Source organism: Scyliorhinus torazame, unplaced genomic scaffold (genome assembly GCF_047496885.1).
Source record: "Scyliorhinus torazame isolate Kashiwa2021f unplaced genomic scaffold, sScyTor2.1 scaffold_239, whole genome shotgun sequence".
NCBI classification, from domain to species: domain Eukaryota; kingdom Metazoa; phylum Chordata; class Chondrichthyes; order Carcharhiniformes; family Scyliorhinidae; genus Scyliorhinus; species Scyliorhinus torazame.
The window spans coordinates 64564-88921 of NW_027307966.1; the positions used below are offsets into that span (position 1 = coordinate 64564).

Consider the following 24358-nt stretch of genomic DNA (forward strand, 5'->3'; position numbering starts at 1 on the left):
TCGCACCCTGTGGTTAAGGACCTCTCCTCCAAGGTGTCCAGCAAGGTCTCCAGTTTGGCATTTGCAAACCTCTGTGCCGCTCGCCTTGCTGCCATCTTGTTAGCTGGGATGAGGGTGCGTGGAGAGTGCCGAGTGCATATGCGGCTGCAGCTTGCCAGCCTCCTGAGTGTCAATCACGAACTCGCTGAATCTAGCATAATTTCTCTTTGGAATCGATCACGTTCCACGTGGCGCCAGTGCTAGTTCCTTAACGGTCGGTGAATTGGTCAAGGTGCGACGCCAGTTTTGCTGTCACAGAAGTCCACTAGACTTGTCCCGGTGTCAACACTTAGTCTCAGGAATGGAGAACCCATCCCATGGTTCTGGAAACAAAACTGTGTTGATGCCTTGTGAATGTCAACCATTAAAACCACGGGAAATACATGCACCATTTCAAGCAAATAAAAATATCCCTGGACAGAGGAATTTCAACGTGCACAATAGTCAATCAGCATGATTAAACCCCAGTTACTCCAAACTATTCACTTAAACACATAACTGCTGTACATTTTAGGTAGACCACATTGAGGATATTCAGCCCCAGTACTTTTAAACATTTTCTCATGCTCAGGGCTCAAGCTCAAGGTTCTTCCCTGCGTTTTAGATCCTCACTGACATCTTTGTATCTGTGTTTATTTCACAGCCCGGCAAACATTGAGGACATCAGTGTTGATGCAGTCTGCACTTTCAGAAATAATTCTATTCCTCAGGAAGTTAATAAAGTCATCGTGTACCATGTGTTCAGAGACAACACAAAGAGCATCTCCACATTGGGAACATATGCACTCGACAACAACAGTCTCTACGTGAATGGTATTTAACATTTAAAGGAGATAGTCCATCTTGTTACATTTCATTTTGTCAACTAAATTGAAGATGATTAAATCAAGTCCATCAATTTGATTTCACGATTTAATAATACTTTTATTTTGATTTTTCAGGTTACCACGAACCTGTTCCTTCACCTAGTGAGTATAATTTCAAATTTGTGCTTTTTTAGCATTTTGGTTTCTGACAGTGATTGGTGTCAAGAAAATTCTTGCTTGAACCTGATTTATGTATGTCAGACATACTTGGGACATTTCCTGTTTAGTGCTTCTAGTTTTTCCTATTTCTTTAAATAATTTAGTTCTATGATTGGACTTGAAAATTTGTGAAGTTTCAACCAGGGATCCTGTATGTGCTATGACATCCTGTATGTGCTGTGACATTCTGTCACCTTCTGTGAATCATTCACACGGACTGATACTAAAGCTGCAAGGAGCTGGAACAGGCAGTCTGCACTTAAAATTACACACACAGCCCAAATTTAAAGGATGCAAGAGACTCCAAGTCAGTAAGAGATTCAACAAAGTCAGGACAATTTCTACACAGATAAGCAAACTGGTGCAAGTCAACCAGGTACGATAGTTTTTAGCAAATATTTCTGTATAGTCCTTTGAACGAATGCCATCACCAGACCTGAAAAAGCCCTCTAACTCTAGCTTGAAATATTCAGCGATGGTTTCTGTATTTCTGGTTTATTTTGTCCCACTGTCTTTAATACAAATGATGCAGTCACAGATATGTTTGATTCTCAATTTTAATGTCCTGTTGTGTTTCTGGATAGCTATAGTACCACTTGTGACCACATCTCCAAACTTGCAAACAAAGCCCTTTGAGTTTAATGTGACCTTCATTGTTACGAACCTGGCTCTGACAGCAGATCTGCAATCTTCCAATTCTGAACTGTACAAATCTGCATCAAATGTTATTGTTCATCAGGTCAGTCAACAAATTATTATTACAAATGTGAATTTTGATTAATTATATTACATTTGTCTCTAAAACTATGACTGTTACTTTTCTTCAGTTGAACAGGCTGTTTAGTAACAGCAGTATCAAGAGAACATTCCAAAGCTGCAGAGTTCGCTCTTTCGGGTAAGGAATATTGACATTGAAACTTATCGGTATTTGTTTCAAGATTACATTAATGTTCAGTAAATTAGTTCATATAACATAAATGTTAAAACAGGATGAATTTCTTATTATTCTACAGAATTTTGAATGTGTCTATGATCAGATCATTAGCATTATTTATTTATTTCTGTTGAATGTCTATAATTGCTGTAAGCAACATTGCTTTTCTATAGATTTTCTATAAATCTAACATCTCACACTTTGCGATGTGAGATTTAAATGACTGATTAAAATTATAGGTTTCCTAGAGCAAAGTTCAAAAACATCATCAGGTCCGAGATTCTTGTACCTTGTCAGACAGAAAGGAGGAGTTGCAGTTTCAACCAGATTGTTGTAAACAATGTCAGAAATGTACATCTTTGATCTCTGCTAGTTCTGCAAGCTAGGATAACGGAAGGATTGACAGTAGTCATGTTGCATTGTGTGTCCATTGAGTAGCTCTTCTATTGATAAATGCATTTGAACACTACATGTGTTTAATTGGCAATATTAGAGGATTAATAGCATTGAATGCTGTACTTTCTCCTGATCAACAGACTTCATCCTGGTAAAGACCCAGCTAACTTATTGTTTCCTTGAAAAGCACCATTGTCAGTGCTGCCATGTATGTTGGGGTTGCGGGTTCAAGCAGTTAACCTGCTCCAGATACAAACATACATAGAACATACATAGAACATACAGTGCAGAAGGAGGCCATTCGGCCCATCGAGTCTGCACCGACCCACATTAATCCCTCACTTCCACCTTATCCCCGCAACCCAATAACCCCTCCCAACCCTTATGGACACTACGGGTAATTTAGCATGGCCAATCCACCTAACCTGCACGTCTTTGGACTGTGGGAGGAAACCGGAGCACCCGGAGGAAACCCACGCGGACACGGGGAGAACGTGCAAACTCCGCACAGACAGTGACCCAGCAGGGAATCGAACCTGGGACCCTGGCGCTGTGAAGCCACAGTGCTAATCACTTGTGCTACCGTGCTGCCCACAAACCTCCTTGGCTGGTTTACTCAGTTAGCTAGATGCTTCGCATGTGGTTGAGAATTACACTAAATGTGTGCGATTTGATCCCTGTTACAACTGAAGAGGATTTGGGGCCTGCCTCTGAGCCTTCCCCCATAATAAGCCATGGTTAGCTGACCTTGAATAATCAAGCATGCTAATTGTAAAAGAAGAAACATTTTGCACCCATTGCAAATCAACTATGAAGTGAATAGATTTGTGTTGATGCTTTGTGAATACCAGACATCAAATACCATTGGCAATACATGCACCATTTTACCCAAATATAAAAATCCCTGGGCAAAGGAATTTCAATGTACACAATAGTCAATCAGCATGATTAAACCCATTTACTTCAAACCTATGCACTTAAACACACAACTACTGTATATTTTAGATAGACCACATTGAGGAAATTCATCCCCACTGCTTATTAACATTTTCTCATGCTTGGGGCTCAAGGTTCTTATCTGATTTTTAGACCCTGCCTGACCTCTTTGTATATGTGTTTATTTCACAGCCTGGCAAATGTTGAAGACACCAATGTTGATGTAGTCTGCAGTTTCAGAAATAATTCTATTCCTCATGAAGTTAATAAAGTCACTGTTTACCATGTGTTCAGAAACAACACAAAGAGCATCTCCACCTTGGGAACATATACACTGGACAACAACAGTCTCTACGTGAATGGTATTTAACATTTAAAGGAGATTATCTATCTTGTTACATTTAATTCTGTTGATTCAATTGAGGGTGATTAAACCAATTCCATAAACTTGACTTCACGATTTGATAATACATTTCCACCACACCGTTTTGATGCAAAACACGTCATTTTGATTTTTCAGATTACCATGAACCTGTTCCTTCGACGAGTGAGTATAACTTGCAACTTGTGTTTCTTTAACATTTTGGTTTATTACAGTGGGAAACTCTTTCTTGATCCCGATTTATGCATTGTCAGAAATATTTGGGAAGTTTCCTGTTTAGTGCTTCTCGTGTTTCCTATTTCTTTAAACAATTTTGTTCTTGGAATTGAGAATTTTAAAAGTTTCAACCAGAGATAGGAACATAGGAATTAGGAGCAGAAGTGGGTAATTCAGCCCTTTGCGCCTGCTCCGCCATTCAATCAGATCATGGCTGATCTCTTCCTGGTCTCAAATCTACTCCATTACCTGTTCTCCATATCCCTTTTACCCAATTTTAAAATCAGTAATATATCTATCTTCTTCTTGAAACCATTTAATGACTCAGGTTCCACCACATTATGGGGCAGCAAGGTCCACAAATTCACCACCCTCTGCGAGAAATAGTTCGTCCTTCTAATTTGTGTTCTTAATCTACCGCCTCTCTACATCTATGACCTCTTGTTCTAGATTGCCCTACAAGGGGGAACATGTAGTCTGCATTTATATTGTCAATCCCTTTTAGTATTTTATATACCTTGATCAGATCCGCTCCTCATCATTCTAAACTCCAGTGAGTATAAATCCAAACTGTGTAATCTTTCGTTTTACATCAACCCTTTCATCCCCGGAATCAATCTGGTGAACCTCCTTTGAACTGCCTCCAATGCCACCACATGCTTCCTCAAATAAGGAGACCAAGGAATAAGGGATCCGATAAGTGCTATGACATCCTGTATGTGCTGTGACATTCTGTCACCTTCTGTGAGTCATTCACATGGACTGATACTAAAGCTGCAAGGAACTGGAACAGGCAGTCTGTACTTAAAATTACACACACAGCCCAAATTTAAACGATACAGGAGACTCCAAGTCAGTAAACGATTCAACAAAGTCAGGACAATTTCTACACAGATAAGCAAACTGGTGCAAGTCCACTAGGTACGATCATTTGGCCCAATTGCATGTGCGATAGCAAATATTTCTGTATAGTCCTTTGAACGAATGGCATAGTCAAACCTGAAATAAACCCTCTAAGTGTACCTTGAAATGATCTGCGATGGAATCTATAGCTCTGGGGCTGGTTTCTCCGATCCTCCATGCAGAAATCACATTCAGCGCAGGGGGCGGAGAATGGTCATTAACCCAGAAATTCGGACCGGCGCCGCTTCCGCGATTCTCCGGTCCCTGGAGAATTGCTCGAGAATCACATGCGCGCAAACTACGCGGCACGGGTAGGGGGCCATTGACAGAGGCCCGCCGCCCGATTCTCCGCGCGCAACCTGCCGAGATCCTGACGCCGTGGTTCTAACCACCTGTCGGCCGTCTGGAACATCGGGTAGTGGCTGCAGATTCAGTCCACGGCCACCCTGGTGAGGGGCGGGGGGATCGTTCACCAGGGGAGGGCCTCATGGACAGCCAGGCAAGTGATCGGGCGGCACCGATCCGCGGGCGTGCACGATCTCGGGGGGGACCTACTTCTTCTATCACGGTCCCCGGTGCGAGTCCGCCATGTCACACAGGGCGGCCGCCGCCGTGCGCATGTGCGGACTCCTGACTGGAGGTGCGGAGCCTCGTATCCGCAGCCTGAGCTGCGAGAACCACTCCGGGGCCCTGCAAGCCGCCTGCTGAAGGGAGAATCACTCAGAACTTTCTTAAGGAAAATCCAGAGTGAAACGCCAGTGTTTTTATGCTGGCGTGGAGACATAGCCCCATTATTGGAGAATCTAGCCCACGGTTTATTTTGTCCCACTGTCTTTAATGCAAATAATGCAGTCACAGATATGTTTGATTCTCAATTTTATTGTGCTGTTGTGTTTTTGGATAGCTTTAGTACCACTTGTGACCACATCTCCAAACCTGCAAACAAAGCCTTTTGAGTTTAATGTGACCTTCACTGTTACTAACCTGGCTCTGACAGCAGATCTTCAGTCGCCCAATTCTGATCTGTACAAATCTGCATCAAGTATTATTGCTTTACAGGTCAGTCAACAACTTATTATTACAAAAGTGTATTTTGATTAATTATATTACATTTGTCTCTAAAACTATGATTGTTACTTTTCTTCAGTTGAACAGGCTGTTTAGTAACAGCAGTATCAAGAGAACATTCCAAAGCTGCAGAGTTCGCTCTTTCGGGTAAGGAATATTGACATTGAAACTTATCGGTATTTATTTCAAGATTTGATTGTGTCTCTATGATCAGAACATGAGTATTATTTATTTGTTTCTGTTAGATATCTATAATTGCTGTAAGCAACAGCGCTTTCTTATGGTATACCAAACACTTTGAGATGTGAGATTTAAATGATTGATTATGTAATGAATCCAAGGAGGCAGAAGTCCCTTCACCAGAACTCCTTTTACTTACAAAACCAACAGCAGAACACCCTGACACTCCCTGTTATATACATAGAAAGGGGTTCCCTGATTGGGCCACTAATCAGGGAACTCGTATTCTAATTGGCTAATCTCAAAGACCGGAAGTCAGTACACCCCTCCCCCCTCCCCCCCACCACTCCATAGTCCGATGAGCCCCTACGCCCGTTTTTTCCGTTGAGAGCGTCTGAGGGGGGGAGTTCACTTCCTTCCTCCGACAGCAGGGGAACAGCCCCGGTGTTATTCATATCAGAGCCCGATGTCCTCACAAGTGATGCCGGAGTGGCGTGAATATTCTGTTTGGGAGGACTGTCCACGGTCCTTGGTATGCTGGTCTGAGTCCGTTCCAGGGGAGGAAACGAATCTGAGGCCCGCACCTGGTCCAGGTCCTTTTTTACTATGTGTTCCTACACGTTTCTCACATGACACAGGTCCTGTCCTGGCCTTGACCATTCCTGCGACCAATGTGTGGCCATTCGCACAATTTCTAACCCATACTTTTTCACCCGTGTTGAACTGCCTTTCTCGGCGAGTGTTGTCATGGCCCCTGCATTGGGCCTCTTGGTGTCGTTCTACTAGTAGGCTTAGCCTGGTTCGGAGTCTTCTGCCCATTAGTAGCTCCGCCAGTGCTATTCCCGTTGTGGCATGTGGGGTTGTCCTATAGTTGCCAGCGCGACAGTTTAGTGTCTACTGATGCTGCTGACTGTTTTTTCAACGCGACTTTTAGGGTCTGGATGGCTCTCTCTGCCAACCCATTTGATGCCAGGTGGTATGGTGTCGTCCTTATGTGCTGAATGCCGTTTGACTTCGTGAATTTTGTGAACTCCTGGCTGGTGAAAACCGATCAATTGTCGGAAACTAACACATCTGGGATAACATGTTGCAAACGAGGTGCAAAGTTTTCCAATGGTTGCTGTTCTATTTGCTGAGTTCATTTTGTAGACCTCCCGCCATTTGGAATGGGCGTCTGCTATCACAAAAAACATTGAAGCCATAAATGGACCTGCAAAATCAACATGCAGTCACGACCATGGTCTACCCGGCCATTCCCAAAGGTGCAGCGGGGCTGCCGGTGGCACCTTCTGCCCTTGTTGGCATTCTTGGCAATGACCTACCAATGCCGCTATGTCTGTGACCAGGCCCTGCCACCAGACATAGCTCCTGGTCAGCATCTTCATTTTTGAGACTCCAGGATGCCCATGATGTAGATTGGCCAGTATGGCTCGACAGCCTTGACTTGGAACTATTACTCGATCCCCCCATAGCAGTATCCCGTCCTCCACAGTGATCTGCTCTCTTCTGCTCCAGTTGGGGTAGAATTCCACCTGAACTGGTCTTTCCACCTCCCCCGTCAGCACAATGTGTTTTTTTTCGCCAAAAGTGGGTGCCTTTGTGTCCACAAACAAATGTTTTGTGCGGCCACCGGAAGGGTGTCCAGGAAATGTAGTGTCATCACCGTTTCTTCTATTCTGGGTACCAATGGCAGGGTGTCCGGTATTGGCAGCCTGCTTAGTCCATTGGCTTTTTCCATCTGGGTTCCCGGCCGGTGCTACAGTTAATATTGGTACGTTGCCAGTAGTAGGGCCTAGCATTGGATCCGGGCCAAAGCTATTGGTGGCACGGCCTTTTCTTCTTTCAGCAAGCCCAGCAAAGACTTGTGGTCTGTGATTTTCATGAATTTCTGCCCGTACAATTACTGGTGAAATTTCTTCACTGCAAAGATTACAGCCAGTCCTTTTTTAATTTGGGCGTACTTTCGCTCTGCTGTTGCTAAAGTCCTGGAAGCAAATGTAATAGGCCTTTCCTGACCGTTTTGATCCTGATCTGTGTGCCAGAACTGTCCCAATGCCATATGGAGATGTGTCGCAAGTGAGCACCAACTGTTTCCTGGGGTCATAGTGTGCCAAGACGTTTTCTGAGGAGAGCTATTGTTTGATCTTCTTGAAAGCCCTGTGCTGAATTCTCCATTTGGGAGACTAAGTTCCCACTCCATCATTGAAACGGTGGTGTTTTACGCCAGGAAAACTGGCACACCCATTCGCCGTTTTGCTGGGGGCTGGCAGGGAGGCAGCGTAGAGCTCCCATCTCTAACAGCCGATATGGCCCAGAGCATGGCCGGGTCCGTGGCGGCGTATGCGCATGGTGGCAGCCTGCAGCGGCCGCGCCGTGCTTCATGGCGGACTCAGCCCGCGGACCGCAAAAGTAGTACCCCCCCTTCGGCCGCTCGTGCGCCCCAGACCGCCTGACCACAGTGCCCCCAGCCCCGAATGAAGCCCCCCACTGCCCGCAGATCGGCCTTCCCCCGACTGTGGCGGCGTGGGACTGAGATCCGCAGCCACTCTAAGTTCACGATGGGTGAGACCATGAGAGTCCCACGCTGTCGGGAACTCAGCCGATCCGGTACGAAACATCACTGGGCGGGCCTCAGGCAATGGCCTGAGGCCATGGATATGCCACTTTTCAGGAGGCGCAGCATCGTGAAAGTGGTGCCGCCCCCAATTTTGGCATCATCGGGGATTCTCGACCACCTCGCCGAATGCAATTTCGGTGTCAGGGAGCGGAGAATGCAGCCCCTTGTATTGACATGCTTGCCCCTTTTTTAGTAATTGGTGTAGGGGGTCCAGGATGGAAGCCCTGTTTCTGTATGAACTTTCCATAATACGTCACCAGTACTAAAAAAGATGTGGTGGGGGCCGGGGCATCTTTTATCGCCCTCACATGATCCTCCAAAAGGTGTTACCCTGACTTGTCAATCTTTTACCCCAGATAAGTTACATGAGGTTCCAGAAAAACATATTTCTCCCTCTTTAGGCACACGTCTGCTGCTAAAAACCTCCTGAGGACTTCCTCCAGGTTTTGCAGGTGTTCTGCCCTTGTTTTTCTCATAATGAGGACGTCATCTAGGTAAATGGTGACCTCTGGTAACCCTTGCAATGTATTCCCCATTTTCCTCTGGAATATCGCACAGGCTGACGATACCCCGAAGGATAATCTTGTATACTGAAAAAGGCCCTTCAGGGTGTTTATCGTTGAGCATTTTTGCGACTCATCGTCCAGGTTCAGCTGTAGATATGCGTGGCTCATGTCCAGCTTTGAGAATAAGAGTCCTCCAGCCAGCTTTGCATACAAATCCTCAAACCAGGGAATTGGGTATTTGTCCAGTTGTGAGTAGCGATCAATTGTTTGTTTGCAATCTCCACAAAGGCGGACTGAGCAGTCCGGCTTAAGAATAGGCACTACAGGTCCTGCCCATTCTGTAAATTGGACCACTCTTATTATTCCTTCACGCTTTGATTTCCGTATCGACTTTTTGCCTCAACACGAAAGGTAGCGTTCATGCCTGGTAGAATTTTGGGACTGCCTCTGGACCTACGTGTAATGTCGCCTTCGCTCCCTTTATTGTTCCGAGCCCTTCTCGGAAAATCTCTGGTTATCTGCACAGGATTTCGCTCAGGCGACTATTTTCCAGCTGGATATCTTTTAGTCAGTTTTGTCCCAATAAGTTCGGTCCCACAACTTCCATTACCATTGAAGGCAGCCTAACCAGTTGCTCACCATAAGCCACCCGTACATGTTCCCAATACTTTGTGGTTCCTCTGTGTGCTTCCTCAGTTTTGCCGATGTCCTGGTTAGGGATAAGGGTTGGAGTCCAGTATGAATTTTATTAAATACTGTTTCCCCTATCACTGATATGGTTGCTCCGTGTCGACTTCCATTAATGTGGGACGTCCATTCAACCTTACGGCTAGTTTAATGGGTTTTGATTTAACCACCGTTGCACAAGTTAGTGGTTCCTTGTCGGAGGTAAGTCGGCCTTCTAGTGTGTGCATTGTCCTGTACACCGGCCTACGTGTCCTTCTCCAAAATATTTGTTTTGGTCTTCTATTTCTCCTCTCTGGCTCCGATATCTGGCAACAACTACAATATCTTGCCGGACGAAAGGCTGCAGGGGCTGCCGTCTGTCTGGTCCTAATTTCCCTTTGCTTGGGAGCGGTTCTGCGAGTGGGCCTGGGTTCCTTAGTATCTGAGTCATTCCTGAGGGTGGCTATGCAGTTGCCTATCCCCCAGCAGTAGTTCCCTAACTCAGTTTCACTGGTGTGGGTGTCTACTTCCATCGGAGTACCCTGTAACTCATGTGCTCCGCTTGCTTGTTTCTAAGGACAAAGCCAGCTGCAATGCATGTTTGCAATCCAGCTCGGCCTTTGCTAGCAGACGTTTTTGTATTGCTAAATTACTTATTCCGCACACCAACCGGTCTCAGACCATCTCATTTAGCATCAGGCCAAATTTGCAAGTCCCTGCTAATCGCCTTAATCTTGTTAAAAAATTAGTGACTGACTCCCCTGTGTCTCGGAATGCTGAGTAAAACCGGTACCTTCACAGGATCAGAGGTGGCTTAGGGTCACAGTACTCTTTTACTAAGTCCGTCAATTCCTGGAAAGTTTTCATGCCCGGTGCCTCCGGACAAGTGAGACTGCGCATAATGGCAAAAGCTGCCAGCTCACACGCGGTCAGCAGAATGACCTGTTGCCTTTCATCCAGAACCATATCGTTCGCTCTAAAAAAGTACTTTATCCGCTCAACATATTGGGCCCAGTCTTCCACTGCAGGGTCAAAAGAATCCGACTTTGTAAATAAAGGCATTTCGCCTGTCAGTGGCTTACCCTCAATATGTGGCTGCTGCTAAAGAGCAGGTTCATTCGGGTCGTTCCATTTTACTCGTCGCCACTATAATATATCCACAGAGGCAGAAATCCCTTCACCAGAATTTGTTTTATTTCCAAACGAACAGCAGAACAACCATGTGCATTCGGCTTGCTATTTACATTGGGAGTTCAGAGAATCTGACACTCCCTGTTATATGCAGAAAAAGGGGTTCCCTGATTGGGTCACTAATGAGGAAATTTGTATTCTAATTGGCCAATTTCAAAGGCCAAGACCCAAAACATTATTAGGTCGGAGATTCTTGTACATTGTCAGACATAAAGGAGGAGCTGTAGTTTCAACCAGATTGGTGTAAACAATGTCAGGAATGTACATTTTTGATCTCTGCTATTTCTGCAAGCTAGGATAACGGAAGGATTGACAGTAGTCATGTTGCATTGTCTGTCCATTGAGCACCATAACTTCTATTGATGAATACAGTCGAACGCTACAAAACGGTTAGCACAATGAGGGCATAGTTGCACAGTAGTTAGCACAGTTGCTTCACAGTTCTGGGGTCCCAGGTTCGATTCCCGGCTTGGGTCACTGTCTGCACTTTCTTCCCATGTCTGTGTGGGTTTCCTCCGGGTGCTCTGGTTTCCTCCCACAGTCCAAAGATGTGCAGGTTAAGTGGATTGGCCATGCTAAATTGCCCTTAGTGTCCAAAAAAGGTTGGGTGGGGTTACTGGGTTACGGGGATAGGGTGCAAGATGTGGGTTTAGGTAGGCTGGTCTTTCTAAGGGCTGGTGCAGACTCAATGGGGCGAATGGCCTCCTTCTGCCCTGAAATTCTATGATTCTGTGATGCTTCAATGAGAACATTAGAGTATTAACAGCACCAAATGCTGTTCTTTCTCCTGAGCAACATTCTCCATCCTAGGAAAGGCCCAGCTGACTTATTGTTTCCTTGAAAAATATCATTCACATTGCACCTCAGTGAAGTCAGTGCTGCCATGCACGCTGGGGCAATGGGTTCAAGCAGTTAACCTGCTCGAGCTATAAACCACCATGGCTGGTCAATTCAGTTGCCTAGATGCTTCGTCTGTGGTTGAGAATGACACTAAAAGTGTGCGATTTGATCGCCGTTACAGCTCGAGAGGATTTGGGGCCTACTTCTGGGCCTTGCCCCAAAGTAAGCCGTGGTTAGCTGACCTTGAATGATCAAGAATACTAATTGTAAAAGAAGAATTTTGGACCATAGCAAGTCATCAGCTCTATGAAGTGAACAGATTTGTGTTGATGCCTTGTGAATACCAACCATCAAATACCATTGGCAGTACATGCACCATTTTAACCAAATAGCAAACTCCCTGGGCAAAGGAATTCAATGTACACAATAGTCAATCAGCATGATTAAACCCCATTTACTTTAAACCAATTCACTTAAACACACAACTGCTGTACATTTTAGATAGGCCACATTGAGGAAATTGAGCCCCAATACTTTTCTCATGCTTAGGGCTCAAGCTCAAGGTTCTTTTCTGTAATTTAGATCCTCACTGACTTCTTTGTACATGTGTTTATTTCACAGCCTGGAAAATGTTGACGACACCAGTGTTGATGCAGTCTGCACTTTCAGAAATAATTCTATTCCTCAGGAAGTTAATAAAGTCACTGTTTACCATGTGTTCAGAGACAACACAAAGAGCATCTCCACATTGGGAACATATGCACTGGACAACAACAGCCTCTACGTGAATGGTATTTAACATTTAAAGGAGATAGTCTATCTTGTTACATTTCATTCTGTTGACTAAATTGAGGATGATTAAACCAATTCCATAAATTTCATTTCACGATTTAATAATACATTTTCACCACACTTCTTTGATGCGAAACACGTTATTTTGATTTTTCAGGTTACCACGAATCTGTTCCTTCAACCAGTGAGTATCATTTCAAATTTGACTCTCTTCAACATTTTGGTTTGTTACAATGGGTAATGTCAAGGAAACTCTTTCTTGAACCCGATTTATACATTGTCAGAAATATTTGGGAAATTTCCTGTTTAGTGCTTCTAGTTTTCCTATTTCTTTAAACAGTTTAGTTCTATGCTTGGAATTGAGAATTTTAAAGGTTTCAACCAGAGGTAGAAACATAGGAATTAGGAGCAGAAGTAGGCAATTCAGGCCTTTGTGCATCCTCTGCCTTCAATCAGATCTTCTTGGTCTCAAATCTACTCCCTTACCTGATCCCCATATCCCTTTTACCCAATTTCAAAATCAGAAATATATCTATCTCCTTCTTGAAACCATTTACTGACTCAGGTTCAACCGCAGTGAGTTCCACAAATGTACCACCCCCTACGAGAAGTAGTTACTCCTCATCTTCTTTCTAAATCTACCACCTCTCAACCTACATCTATGACCTCTCGTTCTAGATTGCCCCACAAGGGGGAACATTTAGTCTACATTTCCATTATCAATCCCTTTTAGTATTCTATATACCTCGATCGGATCCCCTCTCATCCTTCTAAACTCCAATGAGTATAAACCCTAATTGTTTAATCTCTCCTTCCACCTCAACCCTTCCATCTCTGGAATCAATCTGCTGAACATCCTCTGGACTGCCTCCGATGCCACCACATCCTTCCCCAAATAAGGCAACCAAGGGATAAGGGAACCGATAAGTGCTATGACATCCTGGATGTGCTGTGACATTCTGTCACCTTCTGAGAGTCATTAACATGGACTGATACTAAAACTGCAAAGAATTAGAACAAGCAGTCTGTACTTAAAATTACACACACAGCCCAAATTAAAAGGATATTGAAGACTCCAAATCAGTAAGAGATTTAACAAATCAGGACAATTTCTACACAGATAAGCAAACTTGTGCAGGTTCACCGGTATGATCGCTTTTGCCCAATTGCGTGCGCGATAGCAAATATTGTTGTAAAGTCTTTTGAATGAATGGTATCACCAAACCAGAAATATTATGCAATGGTTTCAATATTTCTGGTTTACTTTGTCCCACTGTCCTTAATGCAAATGATACAGTCACAGATATGTTTGATACTCAATCGTAACACGTTGTTATGTTTCTGGATAACTACAGCACCACTTGTGACCACATCTCCAAACCTGCAAGCAAAGCCCTTTGAGTTTAATGTGACCTTCACTGTCACTAACCTGGCTCTTACAGCAGATCTGCAATCTTCCAATTCTGATCTGTCCAAATCTGCATCAAAGATTATTGTTTATCAGGTCAGTCAACAACTTATTATTACAAATGTGTATTTTAATTAATTATATGACATTTGTCTCTAAAACTATGATTGTTAATTTTCTTCAGTTGAACAGGCTGTTTAGTTCCAGCAATATCAAGAGAACATTCCAAAGCTGCAGTGTTCGCTCCTTCGGGTAAGGAATATTGACATTGAAACTTCGCGCTATTTGTTTCAAGATTACATGAATGTTCAGTAAATTATTTAATATAACATAAATGTTAAAACAGAATGAATTTCTGTTTATTCTACAGAATTTTAATTGTGTCTCTATGATCAGATCATTAGTATGCGTTATTTGATTCTGTTAGATATCTATAATATCTGCAAGCAACAACGTTTTTCTATAGTTTACCACTTAGAGAGGCGAGATTTAAATGAATGATTAATATGATTGAATTTCCTGAGCAAAGACCCAAAACCTGATCAAGTTCCAGATTCTTGTACCTTGCCAGACATAAAGGAGGAGTTGCAGTTTCAACCAGATTGTTGTAAACAATGTCAGGAATGTACATCTTTGGTCTCTGCTATTTCTGCAAGCTAGGATAACGGAAGGATTGACATTAGTCATGTTGCATTACATGCCCATTGAGCTGCATACTCTTCCATTGGTAAATGCACTTGAACTCTGATGCACTAAGCGTCAAGAACCACAAAGACAAGTGAGACTTTAACTCAGGCTTTAATATACTACATGGGAGGCTTACCCGACACAGACGACCCCAGACAGAATGGGGCCAGTCCCAGAAGAGGGTTCTTATACTAACTCCCAGGGGAGTGGCTAAGGCGGAGCTCTCCGTGGCCAGGTCGGGTTACCTACCAGTGACCGAACCTCTGCAGAGCTACAGTACAATACACAGTATTACAGGGCCACATTACACACAACTATTATATACTATGTACAATGGTAGGGAAGTACAGTGGTGTATCACCACGAATTCTACAAGTGATTCAATGAAAATATGAGAGGATTAAATAGCTGTAAAGACCCAGCTAACTTATTGTTTCCTTGAAAAATACCATTGTCAGTGCTGCCATGCACTGTGGGGTTGCGGGTTCAAGCGGTTAACCTGCTCTAGCTACAAACCTCCTTGGCTGGTTTACTCAGTTAGCTAGATGCTTAGCGTGTGGTTGATAATTATACTAAATGTGTGCGATTTGATCCCTATTACAGCTGAAGAGGATTTGGGGCCTGCCTCTGTGCCCTGCCCCATAGTAAGCCGTGTTTAGCTGACCTTGAATGATCAAGAATACTAATTGTAAAAGAAGAATTTTGGACCATAGCAAGTCATCAGTTCTATGAAGTGAATAGATTTGTGTTGATGCCTTGTGAATACCAACCATCAAATACCATTGGCAGTACATGCAGCATTTTAACCAAATAGCAATCTCCCTGGGCAAAGGAATTCAATGTACACAATAGTCAATCAGCATGATTAAACCCCATTTACTTTAAACCTATTCACTTAAACACACAACTGCTGTACATTTTAGATAGGCCACATTGAGGAAATTGAGCCCCAATACTTTTCTCATGCTTAGGGCTCAAGCTCAAGGTTCTTACCTGCAATTTAGATCCTCACTGACTTCTTTGTATATGCGTTTATTTCACAGCCTGGCAAATGTTGACGACACCAGTGTTGATGCAGTCTGCACTTTCAGAAATAATTCTATTCCTCAGGAAGTTAATAAAGTCACTGTTTACCATGTGTTCAGAGACAACACAAAGAGCATCTCCACATTGGGAACATATGCACTGGACAACAACAGCCTCTACGTGAATGGTATTTAACATTTAAAGGAGATAGTCTATCTTGTTACATTTCATTCTGTTGACTAAATTGAGGATGATTAAACCAATTCCATAAATTTCATTTCACGATTTAATAATACATTTTCACCACACTTCCTTGATGCGAAACACTTTATTTTGATTTTTCAGGTTACCATGAACCTGTTCCTTCAACCAGTGAGTATCATTTCAAATTTGACTCTCTTTAACATTTTGGTTTGTTACAATGGGTAATGTCAAGGAAACTCTTTCTTGAACCCGATTTATACATTGTCAGAAATATTTGGGAAGTTTCCTGTTTAGTGCTTCTAGTTTTTCCTATTTCTTTAAACAGTTTAGTTCTATGCTTGGAATTGAGAATTTTAAAGGTTTCAACCAGAGGTAGAAACATAGGAATTAGTAGAAGAAGTAGGCAATTCAGGCCTTTGTGCACGCTCTGCCTTCAATCAGATCTTCTTGGTCTCAAATCTACTCCCTTACCTGATCCCCATATCCCTTTTACCCAATTTCAAAATCAGAAATATATCTATCTCCTTCTTGAAACCATTTAATGACTCAGGTTCAACTGCAGTGAGTTCCACAAATTCACCACCCCCTACGAGAAGTAGTTGCTCCTCATCCTCTTTTCTAAATCTACCACCTCTCAACCTACATCTATGACCTCTCGTTCTAGATTGCCCCACAAGGGGGAACATTTAGTCTACATTTCCATTATCAATCCCTTTTAGTATTCTATATACCTTGATCGGATCCCCTCTCATCCTTCTAAACTCCAATGAGTATAAACCCTAATTGTTTAATCTCTCCTTCCACCTCAACCCTTCCATCTCTGGAATCAATCTGCTGAACATCCTCTGGACTGCCTCCGATGCCACCACATCCTTTCTCAAATAAGGCAACCAAGGGATAAGGGATCCGATAAGTGCTATGACATCCTGGATGTGCTGTGACATTCTGTCACCTTCTGAGAGTCATTAACATGGACTGATACTAAAACTGCAAAGAATTAGAACGAGCAGTCTGTACTTAAAATTACACACACAGCCCAAATTAAAAGGATATTGAAGACTCCAAATCAGTAAGAGATTTAACAAATCAGGACAATTTCTACAAACTTGTGCAGGTTCACCGGTACGATCGCTTTTGCCCAATTGCGTGCGCGATAGCAAATATTGCTGTAAAGTCTTTTGAATGAATGGTATCACCAAACCAGAAATATTATGCGATGGTTTCAATATTTCTGGTTTACTTTGTCCCACTGTCCTTAATGCAAATGATGCAGTCACAGATATTTTTGATACTCAATCGTAACACGTTGTTTTGTTTCTGGATAACTACAGCACCACTTGTGACCACATCTCCAAACCTGCAAGCAAAGCCCTTTGAGTTTAATGTAACCTTCACTGTCACTAACCTGGCTCTTACAGCAGATCTGCAATCTTCCAATTCTGATCTGTCCAAATCTGCATCAAAGATTATTGTTTATCAGGTCAGTCAACAACTTATTATTACAAATGTGTATTTTAATTAATTATATGACATTTGTCTCTAAAACTATGATTGTTAATTTTCTTCAGTTGAACAGGCTGTTTAGTTCCAGCAATATCAAGAGAACATTCCAAAGCTGCAGAGTTCGCTCTTTCGGGTAAGGAATATTGACATTGAAACTTCGCGCTATTTGTTTCAAGATTACATGAATGTTCAGTAAATTATTTAATATAACATAAATGTTAAAACAGAATGAATTTCTGTTTATTCTACAGAATTTTAATTGTGTCTCTATGATCAGATCATTAGTATGCGTTATTTGATTCTGTTAGATATCTATAATATCTGCAAGCAACAACGTTTTTCTATAGTTTACCACTTAGAGAGGCGAGATTTAAATGAATGATTAATATGGTTGAATTTCCTGAGCAAAGACCCAAAACCTGATCAAGTTCCAGATTCTTGTACCTTGCCAGACATAAAGGAGGAGTTGCAGTTTCAACCAGATTGTTGTAAACAATGTCAGGAATGTACATATTTGGTCTCTGCTATTTCTGCAAGCTAGGATAACAGAAGGATTGACATTAGTCATGTTGCATTACATGCCCATTGAGCTGCATACTCTTCCATTGATAAATGCACTTGAACTCTGATGCACTAAGCGTCAAGAACCACAAAGACAAGTGAGACTTTAACTCAGGCTTTAATATACTACATGGGAGGCTTACCCGACACAGACGACCCCAGACAGAATGGGGCCAGTCCCAGAAGAGGGTTCTTATACTAACTCCCGGGGGAGTGGCTAAGGCGGAGCTCTCCGTGGCCAGGTCGGGTTACCTACCAGTGACCGAACCTCTGCAGAGCTACAGTACAATACACAGTATTACAGGGCCACATTACACACAACTATTATATACTATGTACAATGGTAGGGAAGTACAGTGGTGTATCACCACAAACTCTACAAGTGATTCAATGAAAATATGAGAGGATTAAATAGCTGTAACGACCCAGCTAACTTATTGTTTCCTTGAAAAATACCATTGTCAGTGCTGCCATGCACTGTGGGGTTGCGGGTTCAAGCGGTTAACCTGCTCTAGCTACAAACCTCCTTGGCTGGTTTACTCAGTTAGCTAGATGCTTAGCGTGTGGTTGATAATTATACTAAATGTGTGCGATTTGATCCCTATTACAGCTGAAGAGGATTTGGGGCCTGCCTCTGTGCCCTGCCCCATAGTAAGCCGTGGTTAGCTGACCTTGAATGATCAAGAATACTAATTGTAAAAGAAGAATTTTGGACCATAGCAAGTCATCAGCTCTATGAAGTGAATAGATTTGTGTTGATGCCTTGTGAATACCAACCATCAAATACCATTGGCAGTACATGCACCATTTTAACCAAATAGCAATCTCCCTGGGCAAAGGAATTCAATGTACACAATAGTCAATCAGCATGATTAAACCCCATTTACTTTAAACCTATTCACTTAAACACACAACTGCTGTACATTTTAGATAGGCCACATTGAGGAAATTGAGCCCCAATACTTTTCTCAAGCTCAAGGCTGTTACCTGCAATTTAGATCCTCACTGACTTCTTTGTATATGTGTTTATTTCACAGCCTGGCAAATGTTGACGACACCAGTGTTGATGCAGTCTGCACTTTCAGAAATAATTCTATTCCTCAGGAAGTTAATAAAGTCACTGTTTACCATGTGTTCAGAGACAACACAAAGAGCATCTCCACATTGGGAACATATGCGCTGGACAACAACAGCCTCTACGTGAATGGTATTTAACATTTAAAGGAGATAGTCTATCTTGTTACATTTCATTCTGTTGACTAAATTGAGGATGATTAAACCAATTCCATAAATTTCATTTCACGATTTAATAATACATTTTCACCACACTTCCTTGATGCGAAACACGTTATTTTGATTTTTCAGGTTACCACGAACCTGTTCCTTCAACCAGTGAGTATCATTTCAAATTTGACTCTCTTTAACATTTTGGTTTGTTACAATGGGTAATGTCAAGGAAACTCTTTCTTGAACCCGATTTATACATTGTCAGAAATATTTGGGAAATTTCCTGTTTAGTGCTTCTAGTTTTCCTATTTCTTTAAACAGTTTAGTTCTATGCTTGGAATTGAGAATTTTAAAGGTTTCAACCAGAGGTAGAAACATAGGAATTAGTAGAAGAAGTAGGCAATTCAGGCCTTTGTGCACGCTCTGCCTTCAATCAGATCTTCTTGGTCTCAAATCTACTCCCTTACCTGATACCCATATCCCTTTTACCCAATTTCAAAATCAGAAATATATCTATCTCCTTCTTGAAACCATTTAATGACTCAGGTTCAACTGCAGTGAGTTCCACAAATTCACCACCCCCTACGAGAAGTAGTTGCTCCTCATCCTCTTTTCTAAATCTACCACCTCTCAACCTACATCTATGACCTCTCGTTCTAGATTGCCCCACAAGGGGGAACATTTAGTCTACATTTCCATTATCAATCCCTTTTAGTATTCTATATACCTCGATCGGATCCCCTCTCATCCTTCTAAACTCCAATGAGTATAAACCCTAATTGTTTAATCTCTCCTTCCACCTCAACCCTTCCATCTCTGGAATCAATCTGCTGAACATCCTCTGGACTGCCTCCGATGCCACCACATCCTTCCCCAAATAAGGCAACCAAGGGATAAGTGATCCGATAAGTGCTATGACATCCTGGATGTGCTGTGACATTCTGTCACCTTCTGAGAGTCATTAACATGGACTGATACTAAAACTGCAAAGAATTAGAACAAGCAGTCTGTACTTAAAATTACACACACAGCCCAAATTAAAAGGATATTGAAGACTCCAAATCAGTAAGAGATTTAACAAATCAGGACAATTTCTACACAGATAAGCAAACTTGTGCAGGTTCACCGGTACGATCGCTTTTGCCCAACTGCGTGCGCGATAGCAAATATTGCTGTAAAGTCTTTTGAATGAATGGTATCACCAAACCAGAAATATTATGCGATGGTTTCAATATTTCTGGTTTACTTTGTCCCACTGTCCTTAATGCAAATGATGCAGTCACAGATATGTTTGATACTCAATCGTAACACGTTGTTTTGTTTCTGGATAACTACAGCACCACTTGTGACCACATCTCCAAACCTGCAAGCAAAGCCCTTTGAGTTTAATGTGACCTTCACTGTCACTAACCTGGCTCTTACAGCAGATCTGCAATCTTCCAATTCTGATCTGTCCAAATCTGCATCAAAGATTATTGTTTATCTGGTCAGTCAACAACTTATTATTACAAATGTGTATTTTAATTAATTATATGACATTTGTCTCTAAAACTATGATTGTTAATTTTCTTCAGTTGAACAGGCTGTTTAGTTCCAGCAATATCAAGAGAACATTCCAAAGCTGCAGAGTTCGCTCTTTCGGGTAAGGAATATTGACATTGAAACTTCGCGCTATTTGTTTCAAGATTACATGAATGTTCAGTAAATTATTTAATATAACATAAATGTTAAAACAGAATGAATTTCTGTTTATTCTACAGAATTTTAATTGTGTCTCTATGATCAGATCATTAGTATGCGTTATTTGATTCTGTTAGATATCTATAATATCTGCAAGCAACAACGTTTTTCTATAGTTTACCACTTAGAGAGGCGAGATTTAAATGAATGATTAATATGGTTGAATTTCCTGAGCAAAGACCCAAAACCTGATCAAGTTCCAGATTCTTGTACCTTGCCAGACATAAAGGAGGAGTTGCAGTTTCAACCAGATTGTTGTAAACAATGTCAGGAATGTACATCTTTGGTCTCTGCTATTTCTGCAAGCTAGGATAACGGAAGGATTGACATTAGTCATGTTGCATTACATGCCCATTGAGCTGCATACTCTTCCATTGATAAATGCACTTGAACTCTGATGCACTAAGCGTCAAGAACCACAAAGACAAGTGAGACTTTAACTCAGGCTTTAATATACTACATGGGAGGCTTACCCGACACAGACGACCCCAGACAGAATGGGGCCAGTCCCAGAAGAGGGTTCTTATACTAACTCCCGGGGGAGTGGCTAAGGCGGAGCTCTCCGTGGCCAGGTCGGGTTACCTACCAGTGACCGAACCTCTGCAGAGCTACAGTACAATACACAGTATTACAGGGCCACATTACACACAACTATTATATACTATGTACAATGGTAGGGAAGTACAGTGGTGTATCACCACAAACTCTACAAGTGATTCAATGAAAATATGAGAGGATTAAATAGCTGTAAAGACCCAGCTAACTTATTGTTTCCTTGAAAAATACCATTGTCAGTGCTGCCATGCACTGTGGGGTTGCGGGTTCAAGCGGTTAACCTGCTCTAGCTACAAACCTCCTTGGCTGGTTTACTCAGTTAGCTAGATGCTTAGCGTGTGGTTGATAATTATACTAAATGTGTGCGATTTGATCCCTATTACAGCTGAAGAGGATTTGGGGCCTGCCTCTGTGCCCTGCCCCATAGTAAGCCGTGTTTAGCTGACCTTGAATGATCAAGAATACTAATTGTAAAAGAAGAATTTTGGACCATAGCAAGTCATCAGCTCTATGAAGTGAATAGATTTGTGTTGATGCCTTGTGAATACCAACCATCAAATACCATTGGCAGTACATGCAGCATTTTAACCAAATAGCAATCTCCCTGGGCAAAGGAATTCAATGTACACAATAGTCAATCAGCATGATTAAACCCCATTTACTTTAAACCTATTCACTTAAACACACAACTGCTGTACATTTTAGATAGGCCACATTGAGGAAATTGAGCCCCAATACTTTTCTCAAGCTCAAGGCTGTTACCTGCAATTTAGATCCTCACTGACTTCTTTGTATATGTGTTTATTTCACAGCCTGGCAAATGTTGACGACACCAGTGTTGATGCAGTCTGCACTTTCAGAAATAATTCTATTCCTCAGGAAGTTAATAAAGTCACTGTTTACCATGTGTTCAGAGACAACACAAAGAGCATCTCCACATTGGGAACATATACACTGGACAACAACAGTCTCTACGTGAATGGTATTTAACATTTAAAGGAGATAGTCTACCTTGTTACATTTCATTCTGTTGACTAAATTGAGGATGATTAGTCCATCAATTTGATTTCATGGTTTAATAATATATTACCACCACACCGTTTTGATGCGAAACACGTTATTTAGATTTTTCATTTTACCACGAATCTGTTCCTTCAACTAGTGAGTATACCTTAAAATGTGTGTCTCTTTAATATTTTGGTTTATTACAATGGGCAATGTGAAGGAAATTCTTTCTCTCTGGCTGGGGGCCTCCTGTCTTCCGCCCCGGCCCCTGTGGTCCGACGCATGTTGCGTCAGTGCCGGTGCGGAGAAGGGAACCACTGCGCATGTGCGTGTTGGCGCCGTTGCCACTGTGCATGCGCAGACCCTCCGGTGCCCAGTTGACACCAGCATCGGCAGCTGGAGTGGCGTGGGTCAGTAATTGGGAATTGCTGATCCTGAGGTCGTGTTGACGCCATCGAGAAACGCGACACGTTTCCAACAGCGTCAACGCTTAGCCTCAGGATCAGAGAATCCCGCGCCCCCATCCCGTATGTTAATCTGATAACATTCAGGATGATTAAACAAAATCCATGAATTTTATTTCATGGTTCAATAATTTTCCACCAGACTTATTTCATAGAAAATAAATGATTTTCATTTTTCAGGTTACCATGAACCCATTTCTTCAACCAGTGAGTATGGTTTCTATTTCTGTTTTACTTTAAAATTTCCTCTTTGACAGTCGGCCAGAAATTCTTGCTTATACCCTATTTATATATTGTCAGAAATATATAGGATGCAATGTTTCCTGTTCAGGATATTAGCTTTTCCTGCATCCATAGCACATTTAGATATACACTTGGAATTGAGAATGTTTCAAGTTTCAACCAGGGATCCTGTATGTGTTATGACATTCCGTCTCCTTATGTGAGTCATCTAAGTGGACTGATACTAAAGCTGTGAGCAACTGGAACGGAAGCAACAGTCTGTACTTTTAAACACACAGCACAAACTTAAAAGAAGTAGAAGACTCCAAGTCAGTTAGAGATTCAACAAAATCAGGACAATTTTCTATAGAGCTAAAAATAAAAACTGTTGCAGGATCACCATAGAGTTCCTACAGTGCAGAAGGAGACCATTCGGCCCATCGAGTCTACATCGACCCTCTGAAAGAGCACCCTACCTCAGCCTACGCCCCAACTATATTCCCGTAACCCACCTAACCTGCACATCTTTGGACACGAGGAGTAATTTAGCATGGTCAATCCACTTAACCTGCACATCTTTGGACTGTGGGAGGAGACCGGAGCACCTGGAGGAAATCCATTCGGATACTGGGAGCACATGCAAACTCCACACAGTCACCCGAGTTTGGAATTGAACCCGGGTCCTTGGCGTTGTGAAGCAGCAGTGTTATCCACTGTGCCGCCATGCCGTCAGTTATGGTAGTTTTTTCCCAATTAAATATGAGATATCAAATAGTACTGGATAATCCTTTGAATGAATGGTATCACCAAACCTGAAAAAGCCCTCTGACTCTAGAAACTAGAACAAGAGTAGGCAGTCTGTACTTAAAACTACACACACAGCCCAAATTTAAAAGGAGCAGATAATTACAAGTCAGTAAGAGATTCAACAAAATCAAAACAAGTTCTGCATAGATAAGCAAACTGGTGCAGGATCCCCAGGTATGATAGTTTTTGCCCAATTGCATACGTGACAGCACATAGCTGTATAGTCATTTGAATGAATGGTGTCATCACACTTGAAAA

At 42.3% G+C, this 24358-nt stretch overlaps 1 protein-coding gene across 1 annotated transcript in view; it reads left to right on the forward strand.

Moving 5' to 3' along the window:
- Nucleotides 1-24358, forward strand: part of LOC140405790 (mucin-16-like) — a 133058-nt gene that overhangs the window by 64520 nt on the left and 44180 nt on the right. The window contains exons 35-56 of the mRNA XM_072494223.1: nt 683-852; nt 981-1007; nt 1649-1803; nt 1892-1959; nt 3523-3692; nt 3851-3877; nt 5736-5890; nt 5979-6046; nt 12521-12690; nt 12849-12875; nt 14047-14195; nt 14284-14351; nt 15830-15999; nt 16158-16184; nt 17348-17496; nt 17585-17652; nt 19118-19287; nt 19446-19472; nt 20645-20793; nt 20882-20949; nt 22415-22584; nt 23252-23278. Of these exons, the coding sequence (XP_072350324.1) occupies nt 683-852; nt 981-1007; nt 1649-1803; nt 1892-1959; nt 3523-3692; nt 3851-3877; nt 5736-5890; nt 5979-6046; nt 12521-12690; nt 12849-12875; nt 14047-14195; nt 14284-14351; nt 15830-15999; nt 16158-16184; nt 17348-17496; nt 17585-17652; nt 19118-19287; nt 19446-19472; nt 20645-20793; nt 20882-20949; nt 22415-22584; nt 23252-23278 (2279 nt within the window). The remainder of the gene's footprint in view (nt 1-682; nt 853-980; nt 1008-1648; nt 1804-1891; nt 1960-3522; nt 3693-3850; nt 3878-5735; nt 5891-5978; nt 6047-12520; nt 12691-12848; nt 12876-14046; nt 14196-14283; nt 14352-15829; nt 16000-16157; nt 16185-17347; nt 17497-17584; nt 17653-19117; nt 19288-19445; nt 19473-20644; nt 20794-20881; nt 20950-22414; nt 22585-23251; nt 23279-24358) is intronic.